This window comes from Crocodylus siamensis, chromosome 3 (assembly GCF_052110815.1).
Source record: "Crocodylus siamensis isolate JL-2025a chromosome 3, ASM5211081v1, whole genome shotgun sequence".
In the NCBI taxonomy this organism is placed as follows: domain Eukaryota; kingdom Metazoa; phylum Chordata; order Crocodylia; family Crocodylidae; genus Crocodylus; species Crocodylus siamensis.
Window position 1 is genome coordinate 22,446,688 of NC_143397.1, and position 22,085 is coordinate 22,468,772.

The following is a 22,085-nucleotide window of genomic DNA, read 5'->3' on the forward strand; positions in this document are numbered from 1 at the left end:
GACTGATTAACCTGCTGCAGTAGTTGCTGATTATGTGGTGAGATATAAATGTGTCTCCACTTCTATAAATACCCCTGCAATAGCTCTAAGACCTTGCACAATGCACAAGAAACACTGAACGAAATGGCAACAAATTGTGTGTCAGACTTACTCTGGGTTACTGCATTGTCTCTCTGAACTCTGAACCCCTGCTCCACATGTCCTTGTACAATGGGACCAGGAGGACCAAGTGCTCCATCCGCCATTAATCGCATCTGGATTCTTGCCCACTGTAATACACTCACGGGTGAAGCACCACTGAAGAAACAGCAAAGACAGAAAGTCAGAAAAGTATCAGTGGAAAATACTACAGTGGGTTGAATGCTTGAAGAGAAAACTAATTAGTTGTGTATGCTAAGAAGCACTAAATAGTATTACCTCTGGCAGGCCATCTCTAAGGCTATCTCATCCTATGGTGAACAATTTGTTACGTGATAATTCCTAAGTAGAATTCTACTCCAAATTATTGGTTATAATTATGTACATACATACATGCATGCATACATACATACATATTGTTTCAATGTATATGTATATATATGCAATAAATATATATGTAATATATATATATTTTAAAAAGTAGTCTGATCACCTCTGAACCTTAGTTTTGCTAATACAGACAAAACTAGTTCTTTTAATTTCTCTTCATAAGATTGTTTCTCTGCTCCTCTAACCATCCAGCGGCCCTTCTTTTTTGAAATCTGGTGACCAGGGCTGTATACAATATTCTAAATGGGGTCTTACCATTGACCTGAACAGGGGTATGACTGCTTTCTTGTTTCTATGGAATATACTCTGCCCTGGAATTGCACTAGCTTTTTTCAAAGCCACATCATAATAGTTGCTTATGGTCATCCTTTGATCAACAGTACACTGACATCCATCTTTTCCTTTGCTGTTTCCAGTACAAGAACTACTATTTTACAGCAAACTATTGTTGTTCATCCCAAAGTGCATGACTTTGCACTCCATGCTATATTAATAAACAGTAACAGAAGTTATGCATAGGTTAGAGAAAGTTCTAGAAAAATGGGCCTGGTGTATCTTTTAAATACTGTGTTTCAGATTCTCAGCTGATGTAAATAAGCATAATTCCACCGATTTCAGAAAAGCTAAATTGCTTTTATGCTAGCTGAGGGTCTAATCTGATGTATCAAAATACACAGACACAATCAGGGGTCTCACTGTGCCACCTTAATGTATTTTAATGGACAAACATTACTGTGCGTCCCCATGCTGAAAAAATGGCAGCAGGGCACTTTGAACTCAAGCACTCATGGGACTCTTCAGCCTGGAGAAAAGAAGGCTCAGGGGGACTTGGTGGCAGCCTATAACTGTACGAGGGGGGTGCACCAGGGTCTGGGAGAACAGTTGTTCACCAGGGCTCCCTAAGGGATAACAAGATCTAATAGCCACAACCTTCTGGAAGGCCGGTTTAGACTAGACATAAGGAAAAACTTCTTTATGGTCCGTGTGTACAGGTGTGGAACACACTCCCCGCAGAGGTGGTGCACGCACCTACTCTGGACTCATTCAAATGGTGTTTAGATGCTTCTCTTGCGGGGGTCATTTGACCCTAGCAGACTTTCTGCCTATGGCAGGGGGACTGGACTCGATCTCGCAAGGTCCCTTCCAGCCCCTAATGTCTATGAATCTAAAGTGTGTTTTATTTCAAAGCATACTGCCACCCTTTTTTCAGCATGGAGACGCACTGCGATGCTAATGCACATGTCATGGAAGGCTGCCGGAGCACATCAATTTCCGTGCTCCAGCAGACTCAATTAAGTTTCTGGACACTTACGCACATTCTATGTGCTTTAGTTCAAAGCATACCACCGCCATTTTCTCAGCACTGATGTGTGTTGTGCCACTTATACACCTACATCTGATGCAGCACCGGGCATGTTTAATTAACACATATCACTAATAAAAAAAGCCCGGTGCTGAGTCAACAGCACATGTCAAAATGCCAAATGTGTTTCTAGGATGACTTACTCTATGGGCATATCTACATGAGACACATTAATGTGCATTAAATGGGTGTGTATTAGAGCTGTGTGAAACAACACCATTCTGCTTTGACTTCCGTTTCGATGGAAAAGTGTTTTGAGTTTTGTTTAATTTTGAAAGCACTGTTCCGTTTTGTTTTGATGCTGTTTCAACATTTCACCTATAGGCTCTTCTGCACCCCGCACTGGGAAGATCCTGGCTCCAGCCAGCAGCACCAGCCTCCTGCCATCTGGCAGGCAGTTTGGGGGCCTGAACCCCTGGGAGCAGTCTGGCACAGCCCCTGCAGCCTTCCTGGGAGTGCAGGCAAGCCCCCAATCTGCCTGCTGGCTGGGGCCAGCGGCAGCACTGATCTTCCTGGCACGGGCTGCGCCCAGCAGCATCGGAGCAGGAACAGATCCCCACATAAACTGATTTGCCCTGGGCACTGCACCCTGCACCCTCCTTGGGTTGACTCTGGCAGCAGCCCGCACCCAGCGCTGGGTGCGGGCTGCTGCCAGAGCTGACCCAAGGAGGGTGCAGAGCCCGGGGCAAATCAGCTTATGTGGAGACCCACCCCTCACCCAATCCCATGCGCCCTGGATGCAAAGAAGCCACCACTCGCTCTCCCCACACCTACCAGCCGGTGCCACTGCCGATGGCGACGGCAGCTTCTTCACATTCAGGGTGTATGGGATCAAGGTGGGGGTGAGTCCCCGCATGAACTGATTTTCCTTGAGCCCTGCACCCTCACCCTCCTCAGATCTGCTCTGGCAGCAGCCCGCACCCAGCACCAGCAAGATTGGCACCCAGCACTGGGCGCGGGTTGCTGCCAGAGCCAACCCAAGGAGGGTGTGGGGTGCAGGGCCCGGGGCAAATCAGTTCATGTGGAGACCCACCCCTGCCCTGATCCCATTCACCCTGGATGCAAAGAAGCTGCCGCCACCACCAATGGCAGTACTGGTTGTGGGGGGGAGGGTAGTGAGTGGCTGGACACGAAGCCAATGGTGGCAGTGCATAGTCACCACAGCCACTCTGCCCAGCTCTGCAGGGCCCCCCAAAGCGCAGGGCCCATGGCAGTCATCCTGATTCAGGGCCCCCTAGGGACAGCCCTGGCTGCCACCGCCTCGGGCAGCAGAACCAGCCTCCTGTGAGCCAGCAGGCAGATTAGGGGCTCACCCACACCCCCGGGAGAGCTGCAGGGGCTGTGCCAGACTGCTCCCAGGGGTGCAGGAGAGCCCCTGATCTTCCTGTTGGATGACAGGAAGCTGGTGCTGCTGGCTGGGACTGGCACTGAAGCCAAGTAAGCCTGGCTTCAAAACTCAAAGCATTTTGAATCTTTCAAAATGTTTCAAGTGCCCTTGAACCTGTTTCAAAGGCTTTTGCTTCATTTTGATTTCACTGTTTCAAGCTTGAAACACATTGAAACATCTTCAAAATGAAACATTGGGCAAAATTTTGCACAGCTGTAGTGTGCATCTACACGTGCATGCCCTTAACGCACATTAATGTAGGCTAGTCTTGCCTACATTTGATACCTACAAATGCAGGTATAAAGTTTAGGCCTGATTATTTAATATGCATTAATGTATGTTGTAGACACGACCAGGAACTAACTTTAGTGCAGGATCTGCCCTGCCACTAGGGTGCCAGCCTGAACCTCGCTCCAGAAAATATCCAGCCCCTGACCTGGGGCTCTGCTCCCTAGCATCCCATCCCCACCCACAACCCCACAGTCTGGTCTTGAAGACTCACAATATTGTAAATATTGTATATAGTTTCCCCCTTGCATATAGTTTTCCGTTTGAATATAGTTTTTCACTTGTTAGTGGGTTTTTTATTATCAGTGGGTGGGGAGGGTGGTGGAGGGCTCTGTTGATTGAGGGGGGAGGAGGGAAGGAGTTCTGTTTGTTGAGGGGGAAGGGATGGGGATGGGCACTGTGAGAGTAATAAACTATTTTTTGTTTCACCCATGTGCATGTGCTGAGACTGGTGCTGGGGGTTGACAGGGAATGGGGGGGGCTGTGGGGCAGGCGGGCTGGAGTGGGGAGTGCAGGAGGAGGGGGTCAGCCAGGTCCTCCCACAACCAGTGCCCTGGGCCATGCTGGTAGATGCATGGCTGTCCTGGGGCCTGGATGGGGGGGAGCCTCCTGGGGCCAGCAGGGCCACCACCATGGCCAGCAGGACTGTGAGGCACTGGTCAGCACTGGCAGGGGCTGGGCTGGAGCAGCAGGGCACTGGGCATCGCTGGCAGGGAGAGGGACAGGGACAGGGGCAGAGGCTGGAGCAGCCCTGGCACAGGTGAGCAGGGTAGCCAAGGAAGGCACTGCTGCATGCTGCTCCTGAGCTGGGCATGTGGCTTCTGGGCAGAGAAGGGGCTAGCTAGGGATCAGAGTTTACCAGATGGCTGCTAGTTGCTGGCAGCTGGGTCTGGCTTCAACATGGCTGCCAAGAGCTAGAAGCCATGTGGCCAGAGATTGGAGCTCCCCACAGTGGCCACAGGGGCACATGGCAAGGCTGCAGAGACTTGGCACTAACTTTAGTGCCAAGTCCAGGGATTTGGGACTAACTTTAGCCTCAAGTCCTGAAAGTATAGACACCTGCCAAAAATTGCTTAATGTGCATTAGCTTAACGCCTATTAAATTTAGTTGCACTTAAATGTACGTGTAGATGTGCCCTATGTCACACAAAGTTAGGCTCTAGGCCCCTTGAAGAGGCAGTAGTAAGATTTCATAGACATTAGGGTTGGAAGGGACCTTGTGAGATCATCAGGTCCAGTCCTCTGCCCAAAGAGCAGGAAAGTCAGCTGGGGCAGATGACCCCAGCAAGGTGCACATCCAGGCATTTCTTAAACATATGCAAAATAGGTGCTTGCACCACTTATGGGGGTAGTTTATTTCAAACTCTGGAAACTCGGGCGGTAAAGAAGTTTTTCCTTATGTCCAGTCTAAAATAGTCTTCCAACAGTTTGTGACTGTTAGACCTTGTCTTCCCTTGGGGTGTCCTGGTGAACAGATGTTCTCCCAGTTCCTGATGCACACTACTTTTATACTTACAGGCTGCCACCAAGTCCCCACAGACCCTTTTCTTCTCCAGGCTGGAGAGTCCCCTGTGTCTTGGCCTCTCCTCATGAGGCCTGTTCTCTTGACCTCTAATCATGTGTGTGGCTCTCCTCTGGACTCTCTCAAGTTTCTCCATGTCCTATTTAAAGTCTGGAGCCCAGAACTGGATGCAGTACTCCAGCTGCAGCCTCACCAATTCCGAATAAAGTGAAAGGATGACTTCTTGGGTCTTGCTTGAGATGCATTGCTGGATGCAAGCCAGAGTTTTACTGGCCTTGCCAGCTGTGGCATTGCATTGGTGGCTTATGTTCATCCTGTATTCAGTTATGACCCCCAAGTTTCTTTTGGTCATGGTGCTAGTGAGTGTAGTACTTCCAAGTCTGTAAGTATGATGTGGGTTCATTCTCTCAAGGTGGAGCACCTTGCATTTCTCTGTGTTGAATGTCATCAGGTTTTGATCCACCCACCTAGCAATCCTCTCTAGGTCATCCTGAATCCCCAACCTATTCTCTAGCACAAGGGTGGCCAACCTGTGGCTCTTCAGAAGTTAATATGCGTCTCCTTGACTCTTTGCAACAACACATGGTGACCAGCTTCCATTTGGAAGGCTGAAGTGGTCAATGCCTTTTTCACCTCAGTCTTCACAGGGAAGGTCAACTCCCAGACTACTGCACCTGGCAGTACATTTTGGGAAGCAGGTAAGCAGCCAATAATGGCAAAAGAACAGGTTAGGGGCTACTTAGAAAAGCTGCATGTGTACAAGTCCACATAGTCTGAGCATGCTGAGGGATATGATTGTAGAGCCACTGGCCATTATCTTTGAAAACTCATGGCAATTGGGAGTGGTCCTGGATGATTGGAAAAGGGCAAAAATAGTGCCCATATGTAAGAAAGGGAAGAATAAGTTTCTGGGGAACTACAGATGAGTGAGGCTCACCTCAGTTCCTGGAAAAATCATGGAAAAGGTCCTCAAGGAATCCACTTCTAAGCATTTGGAGGAGAAGAAGGTGATTAGGAATAATCAGCATGGTTTTAGCAAGGGCAATCCATGCCTAACCAATCTGGTTGCCTTCTATGTTGAGGTGACTGGCTCTGTGGATGTAGAGAGTGCAGTGGACGTGATACACTTAACTTTAGCAAGGCTTTTGATACAATCTCCCAGAACATTTTTGCAAACAAGCTAAGGAAGTATGGGTTGGATGAATGGACTGTAAGATGGAAAACAGGCTAGATCATCAGGCTCAATGGGTAATTTCTAATGGCTCAATTTCTAATTGGCAGCCAGTATCAAGAGGAGTGCTCCGGGGGTTGGACCTAGGGCTGGTTTTGTTTAATACCTTCATCAACAACCTGGAAGATGGGATGGAGTGCACCCTCAGCAAGTCTGCAGATGACACCAAGATAGGGGGAGTAACAGATAAGTCTGTGTGGCAGCGATCCAATCTGGCTTTGGACCTGGCCGCTCTGGATGGCAGCGATCTGATCCGGAGCTCCAGACCAGGTTTCCACCTCGATCCAGCCGAAGTGGCTCCAAAGCCTTGGAAACCCAGCCATAGGGTATAATGGGGGAATCAATGAAATATTTATAAAGTTGTTGTTTTTTGTCCTATTTGGGTGAAACTTGCAGGAGTAGTAGCTTTTACTGAGGCCACAAAGCCTACCAATTTTCAAGAAGATCAGTGCAGGAATTTTGGGGGAACTGTACCCCAAATTCTTGAAAGCAAAACTCCTGTCACGTCTATGTGTTACACCACAGGGGGTGAAAACTGCAGGGCCGGTAGCTCTTGCTGAGCCCACAAAGCCTGCCAACTTTCAAGAAGATCTGTGCAGGGATTTGGGGGGGAAATGCACCTCAAGCTGTGGACAAGCAAAACTCATGCCATGGGTGGCACTGCGTGTGTTAAGGCTCAGCAGGGTGACAGCTGCAGGGGTGGTGGCCGCTGCTGAGGCTACGATGCCTGCCAGCTGTGGAGGAGATCAGTGTGGGGGGCGGGCTGGGGCCCTGCACCCCTAGCTGCTGACAGACAAAACTCGTGCCGTGGGTGCTTGTGGGACTTACTGTGTCTGGCTTGGGGCAGTTGATTGTCTGTATTGATTCTTTCCCCTCCTTAGCCTGGTTTTGTAGGTGCTACTTGATGTCAATTAACTGACTACATTAGCTAGGTCCTGCGTATTGAGCTGATCCGTGAGTGAATCATGATTGATTGGTAACTGGTAACACAGTAGCTTAGCAGCCAGGCCTGCAGTAGTGTTTCCCGCACCCCGCCCCAAGACAGAGACAGTCAGTCCCACAAGCACACATGGCACGAGTTTTGTCTGTCAGCAGCTAGAGGTGCAGGGCCCCAGAACCCCCCTGCACTGATCTCCTTGACAGCTGGCAGGTGTCGTGGCCACAGCAGGGGCCACCATCCCTGCAGCTGTCACCCCGCTGTGCCTTAACACTTGCAGTGTCATCCATGGCACGAGTTTTGCTTGTCCACAGCTTGAGGCGCAGTTCCCCCCAAACCCCTGCACTGATCTTCTTGAAACTTGGCAGGCTTTGTGACCTCAGCAAGAGCTACCAGCCCTGTAGTTTTCACCCCCCTATGTTGTAATACCTAGACGTGACATTAGTTTTACTTTCAAGAATTTGGGGTGCAGGTCTCCCCAAACCCCTGCACTGATCTTGAAGCTTGGCAGGCTTCATGCTCTCTGCAGAGTCTACCACCTCTGAAAATTTTCATCCAAATCAGACAAAAAACAACAAAGTTATAGATAGCTTATTGTTTCCCCATTATACCCTATGGCTGGATCTCCAAGGCAGCTCCAAAGCTTTTTGGAAGCTCCAAAGCACTTTGGGAAGCCTAACAAAGCAGTGCTTCGACCCGGGTGCGCCCTAGTAATAGATATACTGGAGAACATGGTTAGGATTCAGAGAGACCTCAACAAATTTGAGGACTGGACCAAAATAAATGTCATAAGATTCAATAAGGATAAGTTCCAAATCTTGCCCTTAGGACAGAACTAACCCATGCACAGTACAGGCTGGGGCCAGACCGGCTCTTCAGAAAAGGACCTGGGAGTTACAGCAGACAATAAGTTGAATATGAACCAAAAGTGTGCCCTTGTTGCGAAGAAGGCTAACAGCATACTGGGCTGCATTAGTAGGAGAGTTGCTAGAAGATCAAGGGAAGTAATTATTCCTCTCTGCTCAGCACTGGTGAGGCCATATTTGGAGAACTGTGTTCAGTTTTGGGCCCCCACTACAGAAAGTATGTAGACTAATTGAAGAGAGTCCAGCAATGGGCAATAAAAATAGCTAGGGAGCTGGGACATGACTTCTGAGGAAAGGCTGAGGGTACTGGGCTGATTTAGTCTGAAGAAAAGAAAACTGAGGGGGGAATTAATAGCATCCTTCAACTACCTGAAAAGTGGTTATAACGAAGACAGAGATATACTATTCTCAGTGGTGGCAGTTGGCAGAACAAGGAATAATGACCATTTGTAGCAAGTTGCAGGAAGGAAAGTTTAGGTTAGATGTTAAGAAACACTTTCTCTCTAGGAGGGTAGCATAGGTAATATGTAGGAGGGGCACAGGGGGGCACGTGCCCCCCCAAGATTGGCTGCCGCTGCCAGTCACCGCTGCCCCCCCTGCCACTGACACAACTGCTGGTGGCTGCAGGCAGTCCCTGCTCGCCACACGCGACAGTGCAAATGGCAGCTGGAGGTGGTTCCTGCTCACTGCCTGCCCCCTCCTCACCACTGACACCTCCATGGCCGCCTGAGGATGGTCCCTGCTTGCCTCCGCCACACCCCCATCACTAACACCACTGTCTGCGGGTGGTCACCGTTCCCCCCCAGCCTCTGGAGGCACGTGTCGTTCATGGAGGGTAGGAAAACACTAGAACAGGTTAACCAGAGAAGTTGTGGAGTCTTCATCCTTGGAGGTTTTTAAGACCTGGCTAGACGGAGGCTTGCCTGAAATGATCTAGTTGGGGATGGTCCTGCTTTGATGAGGGGGTTGGACTAAATAAGCTCCTGAGGTGCTTTCCAATGCTAATTTTCTATGATTTTATGATTATAGCTTCCACTATTATATAGCCTCCTGTGAAATTAAATGGACTACAAATGAAATCCCAGGGAGAATTTTGACTGGCAAAAAGCAATTGCCTCCACTGGAAGCTGGAGAGTTCCAATTCATTTTAACTACCACAAATGGCCAGGATTTCAGTCTTGTCTCATCCATTATTTTTTATGGTGGTATTTACTGCACACTCTTCAACATACTGATAGTGCTTTTCAGTGGTGTGTTTTCTGATGCAGCTAACGTCTGTCATTTGTTTGTTCGCTCATCTTCTCTTGGGAGCTGTGCACAGGGGAATGTCGTGTTTTGGTAGGGCTCATGCTGGTTTTTAATCGGATCTTACTATACAAATTATATGCATGTCAAATTCATATAATACATTCATATATAATACAATGTTATGTTATGTGATACAATGTAATACAATCCAATATACACACAAATGGAGCAAATGCCAAAGAAATGTACATTGCAGAAAGTGCTGGCATTTGTGATAACCCTAAATGAAACACATAATAAATCATTTCAGGTTAGCTTCTACTTATTGCAGGTTGGAATGGATAGACAAAAAAGTGTTAAGTCAGCTGAACCACAGTAAATTCTCCCTCCACTTTTTACAGTTTATAACTGTTCAACCTGTCCACTCTTACAGCCTCCCTCCAGAGAAACATTTCAATTTGCTTTCTGGTCATTTACCAGATCAGTGGGATGGGTTGAATGAGAGACAGCAGCCACTAACACTGAGAAAATTATCAGGTGAGAGATTTCTTGTTCTGTTGCATAGCTTCCATGCTTAATCACCTTTAATGGAAAGGAGTGAGCAGTGAATCACAGAAGTAAAGGATAAAAATGATAAGGAGAATTTTAATTATTTGGATAGCATAATATAAAGCAGGAATGGATGTTTCCCTCCATGTAACACAAAGAAGGTGTGGAAACCAATCCTGCAGCACTTTCCTAGTAAAGAGTGCCTCTGCAGAGGAAAGGACACATACTTTACAATTTTCACCCAGGTGAGGCTCAGACACATTTTCCCCAGTGCCCCTAGGGACTTCAACAAATAGTCTCCCAGACACTTAGCTTGCCAGCTGGTGAAAGATTTTAATATTTTGCCTATAGCAACTCTGAAGCCCTAAGGCCTTGGTATTTTGAACAAAATATGACTACTGGGTTACAACTTTATATTCCCAAGATCTTTCTTTTAGAGCTTTAGGAATGTGCATTTATGCCTGAGCCGGCCAAAGGAACGTGAAAGGTTGCAATGAAAAAAATGAAAGAACAATTTTCTAGAAACTGGGGGAAAAGGAACTTATTTTGAATAGAAAAGTTTCTAAAACACTCACCATAAGCAACGTATCAGAAGGGAATTGGGGAAGGGGAGGGCATGTGCCCTCCTGGCTGGACCCAACACCTGGCAGCAGCAGGGGTGGGGCAGGGGCAGAGGCAGGGGCAGGGCCAGTGGCATGGAATTGTGCCTCCCCACTGGCAGCACTTCCATGTCACCTATGCCACTAAGCATAATCTTTTCTGAAGACAACAGTGTGATTCTTATTTACATTATGGAAGCATTTCAAAGCCTGTCTTTCAAAGATAGCAATTAGCCACAGGCTTGTATGATCCATCGTTCTAATTAATTTTGGCATCTGAGATATTCAAATGGAGAGTCCAGTGTTTCTCTAAAAGATATGACACTATGCTATGAACACCTAACACATAAGGGACACTTCTTTTTAACAGGATAAGTCTGCCATCAAGGTGGAGGAGCCAAGACCATCATGCTTGAGCAGGGGTTTGGACTAGATGACCTCCTGAGATACCTTCCAGCCCCACTATTCTATGATCTGCTTTTCTATGATCTTTACAGCTATTGTGCTGTCCTCATTCACATATTCTAGAAAGAACTGCAACTGAGGAAATTAACACAACGATCTAAGCTATAATAAATATGGTACAGTAATACACACAGCTGTCAGTTATTTTCTCCCTATCACTGCAGGAGTGTAACCAGCAGTGCATTTACTAGGTAGCATGTAACTATGCGAGAAAAGATTCTACCATATACTCTTAGAAATTATTCTTCAGCTAAACTGATCACCAGAAATTTTCCCTTGATTTTCAGCTTGAAATCTCATCCTTCATTTTATTTCATTCCTCCTACTTGTACTGCACTTTGATTCTGGGACTTCTAATTTTTAATTCATGAATGGATTTTCCTCTTGAACACTTCCTGTCACTGAGGCCCCTGGTTGCATGGTTAAGACACCATAACATGCCATGTTTCACATTAAATATGGAATACCTTCATGGCTGGTTTGTGTCATGCTTAATTTTGAATGTGTTCCCATGTGTGTAGGCATTCAAGAGCAGCATGCACAGTGGTCCAGCTGCATGACCACTCTTTGAACATGCTGGCCTACAGGGAAGTCATGTTCAAAGAGCAGCAGTGCTGCTGTGCTGCACCAAGCCTTTTAAAAATTTCAGGCTGGAAAGGTCAAGATTGTGGAGTTTCTCCCCGATCTTGGGTTCCGCCCTGGGATCTTTAAAAAGAAGCTAGGCAGGAAAAAGCTAGGTGGGCTTTAAAGCTTTCTCAAAAGAGGTCCGGAAACCATGTCTAGTCTCTCTTTATAAGATAAAAAGCAATTATAAGCCCAGAAGAGTCTGCCTAGCATGGAATCAGAGGGAATCCAAATCCAAATGCACAAGTATTTGGATTCCAGCAATAAGACAAATCCAGACAAGACTGGATAGCCTGGCTCTTTTAGTAAGCACCAGCTGGGCATAATATGGAGAAGTATTGAGGTCATATCTTACAATTGCTCTGAACTAGGAAGCTGACTACCTGCTGCTTTTCAGTTGGCATTGATTGAAAAGAAATGTATTTGTTAGCCCTCTCAGTTGGAGGACAAGACGACAAACAATGATAACTTAATGAGAGCTGGTAGAGAAAGGTCAGGGATTAAGCTTAATAGCAAAGAAAGATGAAAATATGAGTAAACTCCATGGAAGTTTGCTAAAGTTCAACAGAACAAAAATAATGCACACCTTACAGGATGCAGTTTAGTTTAATTTGGAATGTGGACAAAGCCTGTCAAGTAGCAATTCTACTTTCCCAAATGCCTTTTCAGACAACTGAAGCCCATAATCACCTTGTTTTCTCCACACCTCGTTCCATCTGCAGCAGCATCTAGTTTTGATCGGCAAGAACCTTTCACAGAGCACCAGAGTGTCTGGCAGATATTCTGTAAAAGAAAGAAGAAAAAAGCTACAACAGTCTTCTGAGTAGAAACTCCAAGATTTTCAAGCACTGTTTATGTTTTGGGGGAATCTCAATTTGCCTTAAAAGGGTTTGCTTTCATTTCATAGACTTCATAGACATTTGGGCTGGAAGGGACCCTGGAGGATCATCGAGTCCAGCCCATTGCCCCAGGGGAAGTAAGCAAGGATCATAGGATCCCAGCAAGATAAGCATCCAAATGTGTCTTGAAGGCATTCAAAGTGGGTGCTTGGACCGCCTGCAGCAGCAGTCTATTCCAAACCGGGGGGGCTCAGACAGTGAAGAAGTTCTTTCTTATGTCCAGCCTGAATCGGTAGTGGCAGAGTTTGTGACTGTTCCAGAAGGTCAGGTGCTCGGAACTTTCCAAAAATAGTACTCTGTCAAGGTAGTTCAAATTAAAAATTCCAAAGGGGCCATAAAGGAGCTTTAAAGGCTGTAACTTAAATATAATATTATGTACTTCCATTATCATACTTTTTCCTGTTATGTGCAATTTTCTTTCATGCAGTTGGATATTCAACAATTTACATCTATTTGTATATAATAAAAGTTATTATTTAAAGCAAAAAATGGGTTTTGGAGGGCAACATACGACGCAAATCTGGCGTTTAAGTCTTCACATGCCCAAATGTTAAGTATATCCAGAAACAGGGTTTTGATTCAGCCTTTCATAGATGTCGGCTTAAATTATCAACACTCTTCAGCACTGAGAGCTAGGACTAGAATATCAAGAAAGTTTAGTTGGGTCTTGGCTCTGGTGCAAGACACACAGGTGAAAGCCTGCTGCGCCCTCGTGAGCCCAAGGAGAGACCCCAGGACCCACAATGAGCCCCGGCCTACTCATAGGTAAACAGGGGCCCATGGTGGGAGCAACATAGCCAGCTGGGAGGCAGCCGAGTGGAGCCAAAGAAGATCATGCTGCCCCCCCCCCGGCTCCTACTTCGTCCAGCCCGCCCAGGGAGCCGTGCTACCGGAACCTTGTGAACATGCTGCGCAAACAGGTGCACTTCTGGGCCCGGTGCACAAGTTAGCCTGGGAGTTTGTGCAGAAGCGTGAATGGGAGGGTCCGTGGCCCTGCCAGTGATCCCCCTAGGGTAGGCACTCCCATCAGTAGCCAGCCTACCAGCGGCATGATGCAGATGGGCGCATGCTGTACCTCGAGGGTCCCCTCGGAGTCTGCAGCCTCCCCCTCTGGCACCTCAGAGGCCTCCACCCAGACAGAACCCATGGTTCTGAGTTCCACACAGATGAAGCCCCTGGCTCTTGGCTGCAGGGGCTGCCTGGCATGTTTCCAGGCTCATGAGACTGGGAGCATTGCCACCCCCCCTTGCAGAGTTTGCTCCACTTTGGAATCTCTGGGGCACCAGAGACTGTGTGCCATCATGGACGGTGAGCAGGAGATTGACTCCTACTGCCAGGCCCTTAACCCCTTGGAGGCAGAGGGTAGACCAAGGTCACCTCCTAGGACAAGGGAGGACTCGGGGATCTCCCATACTGTCCAGGCCAAGGGGTTGGAACAAGGTGGTCAAGGGCCCCAAGGCCCGCCACACCAATATCCCCTCCCCTCTGGGGCTCTGCAACAGGTATGGACCCCTTGCAGCCCCAGTTGAGCCTGTGGAGATGCCAGCTCCTGCAGGCAAGGGAGGATCACCCACCCCTGCTCTCCCTAAGACGAAACGCAGAGTGGTTGTCATGGGAGACTCCCACCTGAGGGGCCACTGAGATGGCAATCTGCCACCCCAACCCCCTAGCCCAGGAGGTCTGCTACTTGCCAGGGGCACACATCAAGGCCATAGCAGAGAGGATACCAAAGATTATCCAGGCCTCCGACCACTACCCTATGCTCCTTATCCACGTGGGCACAAATGACATGTCACAGAGCAATCCCAGCCGGGTCATGAAAGACTACAGGGTTCTGGGAGAGGGGTTTAGGGGGTTGGGGGTGCAGATGGTCTTTTCCTTGCTCCTCCTGGTTGTGGGCCATGGGCAGAGGAGGGAGAGATGGGTTGAGGTAGTCAAGATGAACATGGGCTGGCAGTGTGGGGATGCAGTCAGGAAGGCCAACCGTACCTTGTCATGCATCCACAGATGCATCTCGAGCAGGTCCAAGGAGGTGATCCTCCCCCTCTATGCGGCACTGGTCAGGCCGCAGTTGGAGTACTGTATCCAGTTCTGGGCGCCGCACTTCAAGAGGGATGTGGACAACATGGAGAGGGTCCAGAGGAGGGCCACTCACATAATCAAGAGGCAGCAGGGCAGGCCCAAAAGAGGAGGCTATGGGACCTGAACCTGTTCAGCATCCACAAGAGAAGGCTGAGGGGGGATCTAGTGGCCGTTTATAAACTAGTCATAGGGGACCAGCAGGCATTGGGGGGAGTCCCTGTTCCCTCAAGCACTACCAGGAGTGACTAGGAATAACGGTCACAAGCTGGCAAAGGGTAGATTCAGACTAGACATCAGGAGGTGCTACTTCACGGTCAGGGCAGCTAGGATCTGGAATCATCTTCCAAGAGAAGTGGTGCTGGCTCCTACCCTGGGGGTCTTTAAGAGGAGGCTAGACAAATACCTTGGTGGGGTCGTTTGACCCCAGTACTCTTTCCTACCATGGCAGGGGGTCGGACTTGATGATCTGCTCAGGTCCCTTCCGACCCTACTAACTATGAAACTATGAAACTGTGACAGGCTAGTGATCCTGGCTGACTTCGATAAGCTTAGTAAGTGGGCGGACACAAACCTAACGATGTTCAATACTGATAAATGCAAGGTACTCCACCTCCAGAAAAACACCCCGTGGCATACTTATAGGCTCAGCAGCACTACGCTTGCTAGCACCACTGCCAAAAGAGACTTGGGGATCATGATTGACCGCAGGATGAATATGAGACACCAATGTGATTTTGCAGCTGGTAAGCAAACAAAAACCTGGCTTGCATCTATAGATGCTTCTCAAGTAAATCTCAGGATGATATCCTCCTGCTGTACTCGGCCTTGGTGAGGCCGCAGCTGGAGTACTGGGTCCATTTCTGGGCTCCGCAATTCAAGAAAGATGTCAAGAAGCTTGAGAGAGTCCAGAGCAGACCCACGTGCATGACCAGAGCGCAAGAGAATAGGCCTTATGAAGAGAGGCTGAGAGCCATGGGACTCTTCAGTCTGGAAAAACACAGTCTCAGGGGGGACCTGGTGGCTACTTATAAGTATACAAGGGGTGTTCATCAGGATCTGGGAGAATGTTTGCTCACCAGAGCACCCCAAGGAAAAACAAGGACCAATGGTCATAAACTCCTACAAGATCATTTTAGGCTTGACATAAGAAAAAAATTCTTTACTGTCTGAGCCCCCAAGACCTGGAATAGACTCCCTCCAGAGGTGGTGCAGGCACCTACTATGGCCTTATTCAAGAAACGCTTGGATGCTTATCTTGCTGGGGTCCTTTAGCCCTAGCTGACTTCCTGCTTCTGGGGCAGGGGGCTGGACTTGATGATCTTCCAGATCTGGGACCAGGTTGGTCCCTTCCAACCCTAATGTCTATGAATCTATGAATCTAGTCTTTGTATAGACACTTAAGGCTCGCCTAGATTTTCAAAAGTACCAGGCCCAGTGGCTCCCTTTGCAACACCATGGCATACAATGTGCCCAGATCATGCAAACTGTATCCCATCTCCAAGACTCACAAAGACTCTCTTTAAAACATGGCCACTTATTGGGCTGTAACTGGGAAAGAATGCTTTTCAAAAAGTGCCTCTCAGAAATGAACAGCAATTTTCAGATCTGACTTAGATGCCCATTCCCTTTAAATCAGTTAAATTAATCCATCAAGAGACTGGTTTAGTCAAGCTACTTGTTTGTTAGACATCATGGCCAGATCCAGATGTGTAGGCATGTGCAGTTTGTGGCACCACAAACGAAACATGTTGCAAATTAAACTGTGCATGATGCTGATAATTAACAGCTCATGGGCAAAATTTGGTACTGGGATTTCCCAGTAGCAAAAAAAGCCCTTGGAAAAAAAGCAGCACAAAGCACACCAAAATGGTGGGACAAACAAGGAAACAGGGAAGCAGGCAGCCCTGGGTGCACTGCAGATCCCCCATGCTGAGGCACCCTGTCCCATCCAGTTGTTCTCTGGCTGGCTGGTGCAGTGTGCCTCAAGACAAGGGAGCAGGCAGCCTTGGGCTGGCTGCTTCCCTGTCTCCATTTGCCTAAATGGAGGGGGGGACATTCCACTGTGGAGCCCCTGCACTGAGGCATGTGGAGCCCCCATCTCAAGGCATACAGTATCCAAGCAGCTGCAGAGCAACTGGATGGAGAGCAGTGTGCCTCAAGGCGGGGGGAGCAGGTAGCTCTCTGAGCTGGCACAGGGGATCCGCAGCATGCCTCCATGTGCCTCAGTGCATGGAGGGAGGGACTTCACAGTCCCCTGGGATGTCTGCTCCCCTGTTTCCATGTACTGCTCCCCAGCTGGCTGCTAGCCCACCAAGGGGACTGCCTGCTGGCCCACCTTGTGCTGATGCACCGTGCGCTCCAGCCAGCCCCACCCCAGCACATGGAGCAGTGGGACAATGTGTTCCACTGCAAACCACACGAGCAGGACAAATTTGTGCCACTACTATTTTTGCTGCTGTAAACACACACCCCTGCTCATGTGGATGCGGCCAATGTGCAGTGTTTGTTGGTCTGTATTTGGTCACATCTTTATAATACTGGGAAAGAACAATTGAGGATAGACAACAGCTCAATATTCTCCACATTTCAATACAGAAGTAAACTTCTCAGGGTCTGCTTTGAAATCCCTTTCTTTTAGTTTAATAAGAACACTGTTTAGTGGATGGATGGGGCATCACTTTTTCAGAATGAAGTGGTAATGTTAGACATTTATTCTGGTTGAAGAATTGCATTTCACTGTGTACAGTATGTTTTTGTCCTTATTTATACAGAGGATGTTTTATTCTTTTATATTCTATGAAGCACACTCCACCATTATGTTTCAGATACTCAGAGTGATACATAGTTGCTAATGAGTGTACTTCAACATTTTGTCTATTAGACTAACATTCCTATATATTTAAGTTGAATTCAGCCCACTGCTGACAGTCACATTTTCATGCTAAGCAGATGTCCATAGATTTAAAAGCAAATGTATTCTTCCATTAAAAAGTGAGGGTTCTTTGCAGTAAACTTATTAACCTTAATAGAAATTATACATTTCTATATCCCAGACTTTTCTTCACTGTTAATAATGATAGAAAAAAAGAATACTATACATAGTATATAACATTTTAATTGGGCACATGTGGGAGTGACAGGGTTTAATAACTCTTGAATTCACATACTGCATGAGAAATCATTTATTTTATTTTCAGCATGTGCTCTGAAATAAGGGTCTCCTCCTCAAAGTATTTTCAGTCTAAGCCACTTTGTCTCTAAAATCAGAGGCTCAAGATCAAATCTCTATCTCACTGACACCCAGTAGCATAACTGGGGTGAGCAAGCAGGACACTAGCTCCAGGTTTAGATTAAGAGGGGCACCAGAATAGCAGCCCTTGATGAGCTTGCACCACATTAGGATCACCCTGCACTACAGCAGCAGTGGCAGCAATGACCCATATGCAGAACGTAGGACTCAACCACTCAGCAACCCCTGCTTGAGGTGCCAGAATTATGAACAGTCAATACAAAAATAGGCTAAAATGCCTATCCATAAAGTCTATAAAAAAATGAATCATCCATAAAAAACTAAGCAACCAGGAGCTTGACTGAGATCCCTTGTGGGAAAGAAGATGGAGACAAATATTAATGAATAGGCAGAGCAGAATAGTGCCATCTGTTGTCTGAGCAGCAGTGTAATACCCTGAAGGGAGAATTCTCTCAGACCTTTGTATGCCATGGGAACCTCCACAGCCTCAACCTACCTCTGCTCCAGTTATCTGCTGCTGCTGCTATGTCCCACTGGATGCCTATACCACTGCTGGGTGGTATAGGCAAGCAGGCAGCTGTCCTCCTTTGGGGGTCAGTGTTGGGGTGGGTGAGGGGGTGAGGCTTATAGGGGTAAGGCTTGAGGGGGCTGGAGGGGCAGCATGTTATGGGGTGTGGTCAGGGACATTGAGGTGTAGAGGTGAGTAGAAGACCCCTGGGATGGAGGTAGCATGGTGTCAAACCATTGCTATAATCATGCAGGATTGCCAAGTTACTTCTGATTCGAAGTTACTTCTCTGCTGAAGCTTTTAGGGGTTCTGGGCATAGGTGGCAGAAGGCTAGGGATGACAAGGCTTAGCCCCCGCCAGATGCGGGGCAGCAGGTAAGCCTGCAGGGCAACTCAACTGTGGGCTGTTGGCTGCTGGGGAGGGGTGCACACTCAAACATGCAGCCAGGCTTGCAGCCAGCCAGGATCACAGCCAGCCAGGATCATAGTCCAGGCATGTGGACTGCTGTCCAGCACAACCGCCAGGCAAGTTTCAGTGCACAGTACTACGTGAAGGGTAATGGGCTTGGGGGAGGAGGAGAACATCAAGGCCCCTACAGTGCAGGTGGGAGTGGGACACAGGCAGGGGCTGGGGTGAATGGGGCCCTAGTGTGGGTCGTGGGATGCTCAGAGCCTTGCATGGCTCATCCAAGGGTGTGGGGGTGGGGGTGGGGGTGAGGGTTCCCACCATAATGTGCACCCTGGGGGAGGCAAGAGGGGGGCACATGCCCCCTGATCTGTGCGTGGGGCGGAGGCAGGCTGCCACTGTGGGCTGGGTTCTGCAGCCCGCTGCCTCGAGAGCTGAGTGATGCCATGTGTGTCTCATCGCTGGGTTCTGTGCCTTGCTCATGGCAGGCACATGGCATCATGCTGTTTGTTCCCAGGCAGCAGGGCACAGAGTGCAGCCCACCTCTGCCCCACACACAGATCTGGGGTCATGTGCTCCCTGGGGCTTTGCCAGGGTGCATGCAGTGGTGGAAGCCCTCCCCCCACTCCCCAGATCAGCTGTCTGGGCTCCAAGCATCCCACAACCTGCCCCAGCCCCAGGGCTCCATTTGCCCCAGCCCTGCCCCTGCCTCTGCCCCACTCGCTCCCTCATTATGAGGGCCTTGATCTGCCTCCCACATGCCCCTTCCCCACAACACACTTACCTGCATGGAGGTGAAGGGCACGGGCGTGCGTGCATGCACAAGCATGCACACACGCTCAGACCCCCAAAATAATATTTTCTCCCTCTACCTATGGTTCGGGGGAAAAGGTTCCAGCAACAGGTGACTGTTGGTCAGATTTTCACAGGTGCTGAATACCTGCAGCTTCCATTGTAGTGAAGGGAATGGTAGGCTCTCCATCCCTTTGGAAAAATTTGTCCCACTAACCAGTGATCCTTTTTCCTCCTCAGTATAACAAGGATACTACTTACTTAATCACTGCAAATATTAAACATATATTTTTTTCAGCACACTGAAGATAAAGCTCTACATAAGTGCTAAGTATCAGTCATTGCTCAAAGTGATCATTTCAGTAAGGAAACCATTTTAAATTCAGCTAAATGCAACCAAGGGTAAGCAGACACATGTCCCATGGGACTTTCTGGACCAAGCTCATCAAACATGTAAACAGTGGGGAAAGTTACACATTGTCTATAAATTAACCAGAAAGTGGCAAGGCAGCATAACAGTCATCTCTCTCAAAGTATACATTAGTTTTGTTAATATTACGTATGCTGCGCTTTCACTTAGTCTTGTATCAAAATTAAGGACACCCACAAACTATTTAATTATTATTCGTATAAATACTTCATGTTTATTGATTTTGTAGTAAAATTAAACAGAATGTGCATTGTATTATTTTATGCAAAACAGAGGCCTTGTAAAAATGCTACAATTTAATTTACTCATATCTATTGAGCTATAAATTAATTAGGAGAAACTGAACGTAAAATTCTAGTAAATTCACGTTCAAGCAAGAGGCAGAATTAACTAACAGGTTAAATGATACCTTAATTTCCAATCTGTACCAAAAGGCAAATTACAACACCAGAGACATATAATGCATGCATCATGTCATTATATATTTCAGTTTCAACTGGTACAGTTGCAGTTGAGGGTTGCTGCCCATACTATTCATTACAACTAAAAAGATGAATCAGAAATGTACAACGTCATCTCAATGGGGCTAGATGCAGATCCTCATAATAAACAAAATGGGACAAACAACCTAGATGGTGCTTTGAAACCATTTCTTCTAAGTCACTTAGGGGGAGTGCTTTAAATAGAGCGGCTCCAGGGGGCCACTCTAACTAAAGTGCCCACAGCGTCTTGTGTATTCAGTGTCCTGCACTTCAAAATGGTGGCAAGCTTTAGTTAAAGCACTCCTGCCATCATTTTGAAGTGCGGGGTCACTAAATACACATGACACCAAGGCTGCTGGAGCACGCTAATTGCAACGCGCTGGAGCAGGTGTTGTGTTAGGGTAGCTTGTCATATTTTATGCTATAAAGTTGCACCTGTTTACAGAGTGGTGAATTATAGTATTGTCTAAAGTTTTCTCGTATATTCAACCTCATTTAATCATTGCTTAAGTTCTGTGTAGCCTCATTATCTCAACTTTTCATTTTGCTGGTGTCTGCAGTATCAGCTGGCCTTGCCTCTTGCAAGCAGCTTATGACCTTGAGTTTGCTTGCGTGATGTTTATTTCCTTTTCTATCACTGTAAGAAGTTTTTCTAACACAACATAGTAATAGTTTTGTTACCAGCTTAGGGTAACCATGGGTTGCACGGCAGGAGGCACAATTGTGTGGATCACACATTAGATCCCATTTTGCCTTTACCTGCATGTATACAATGGCCCAAAGAGGCATTCCTGATCTCTGGATGCCAACCAGGCTTGGTTGTAATCTAAGGTGTCGAGCTGCTCAGCTTTGTTAAGGCTGAGGCAGTTCTGGGCCTGCATCCAGGGTTCGCACAGGTACTTAAAGAGCTTAACAACAGTTGAGCATGTCACTGTTTTCTGAATTAAATGCATCAGTTTCACCTAAGCCCTTTGGCACCTACATCCTTTTTCAGCTCTGGCCCAAGTCCATGACACAATCAGTTAGAACAGTCATATTCATCTGATATGAATTGGCAGAGCTGCAGGATTTCAAAACCAAATGTAACTTTTCCCATGAAGAAGTTGGTCAGGATGCAGTGAGAGCCAAAAGCTAGCATTTGCATCACAAGAATAATGAGAATAAACAGTACTTACATCCACCTCTTCACAGAAAGTAGCATTGGGACCATACTGCAGCTGGCATTGATGATGTACATCATAGATAACACCAGGGGCAATGAGAGGGGATTTTAAAATCTTCTTCTTTGGGATATCATCCAGGCAGAATCCCCACCCTCGGCTAAAGATGAAAGTGACAAATTAGAGATACAAAAGACTCATGATTTTTTTAATTTCTGAAAATGATCGAATAATTTAAAGTCGTTGATGGCTCTTTCCCATGCAGTCCTTATGTAATAATACTTCCAGATTTTAGCTGGGGCAGTGGTGGACTTTGAGCAAATATGCTGTTATTTCCAGTAAAGTTTAGCCGTGGGAAGAGCAAAGAACTTTAAAATCTAGGAGCAGCTGCTCATTAAGGAAAAAACAACATATTGATTTCTGTATTCTTACCTGCCAATTGTTCAAATCCTACATTTTTTAGAAGGACC

The 22,085-nt window shown here is 47.3% G+C and overlaps 1 protein-coding gene across 1 annotated transcript in view; it reads right to left on the reverse strand.

Moving 5' to 3' along the window:
* The window catches only part of ADAMTS12 (ADAM metallopeptidase with thrombospondin type 1 motif 12), a 362,955-nt gene that overhangs the window by 116,916 nt on the left and 223,954 nt on the right, over positions 1 to 22,085 (reverse strand). The window contains exons 9-11 of the mRNA XM_090037912.1: positions 21,631 to 21,775; positions 12,298 to 12,390; positions 152 to 297 (exon numbers count right to left, since the gene is read on the reverse strand). Coding sequence (XP_089894038.1) covers positions 152 to 297; positions 12,298 to 12,390; positions 21,631 to 21,775 — 384 coding nt within the window. The remainder of the gene's footprint in view (positions 1 to 151; positions 298 to 12,297; positions 12,391 to 21,630; positions 21,776 to 22,085) is intronic.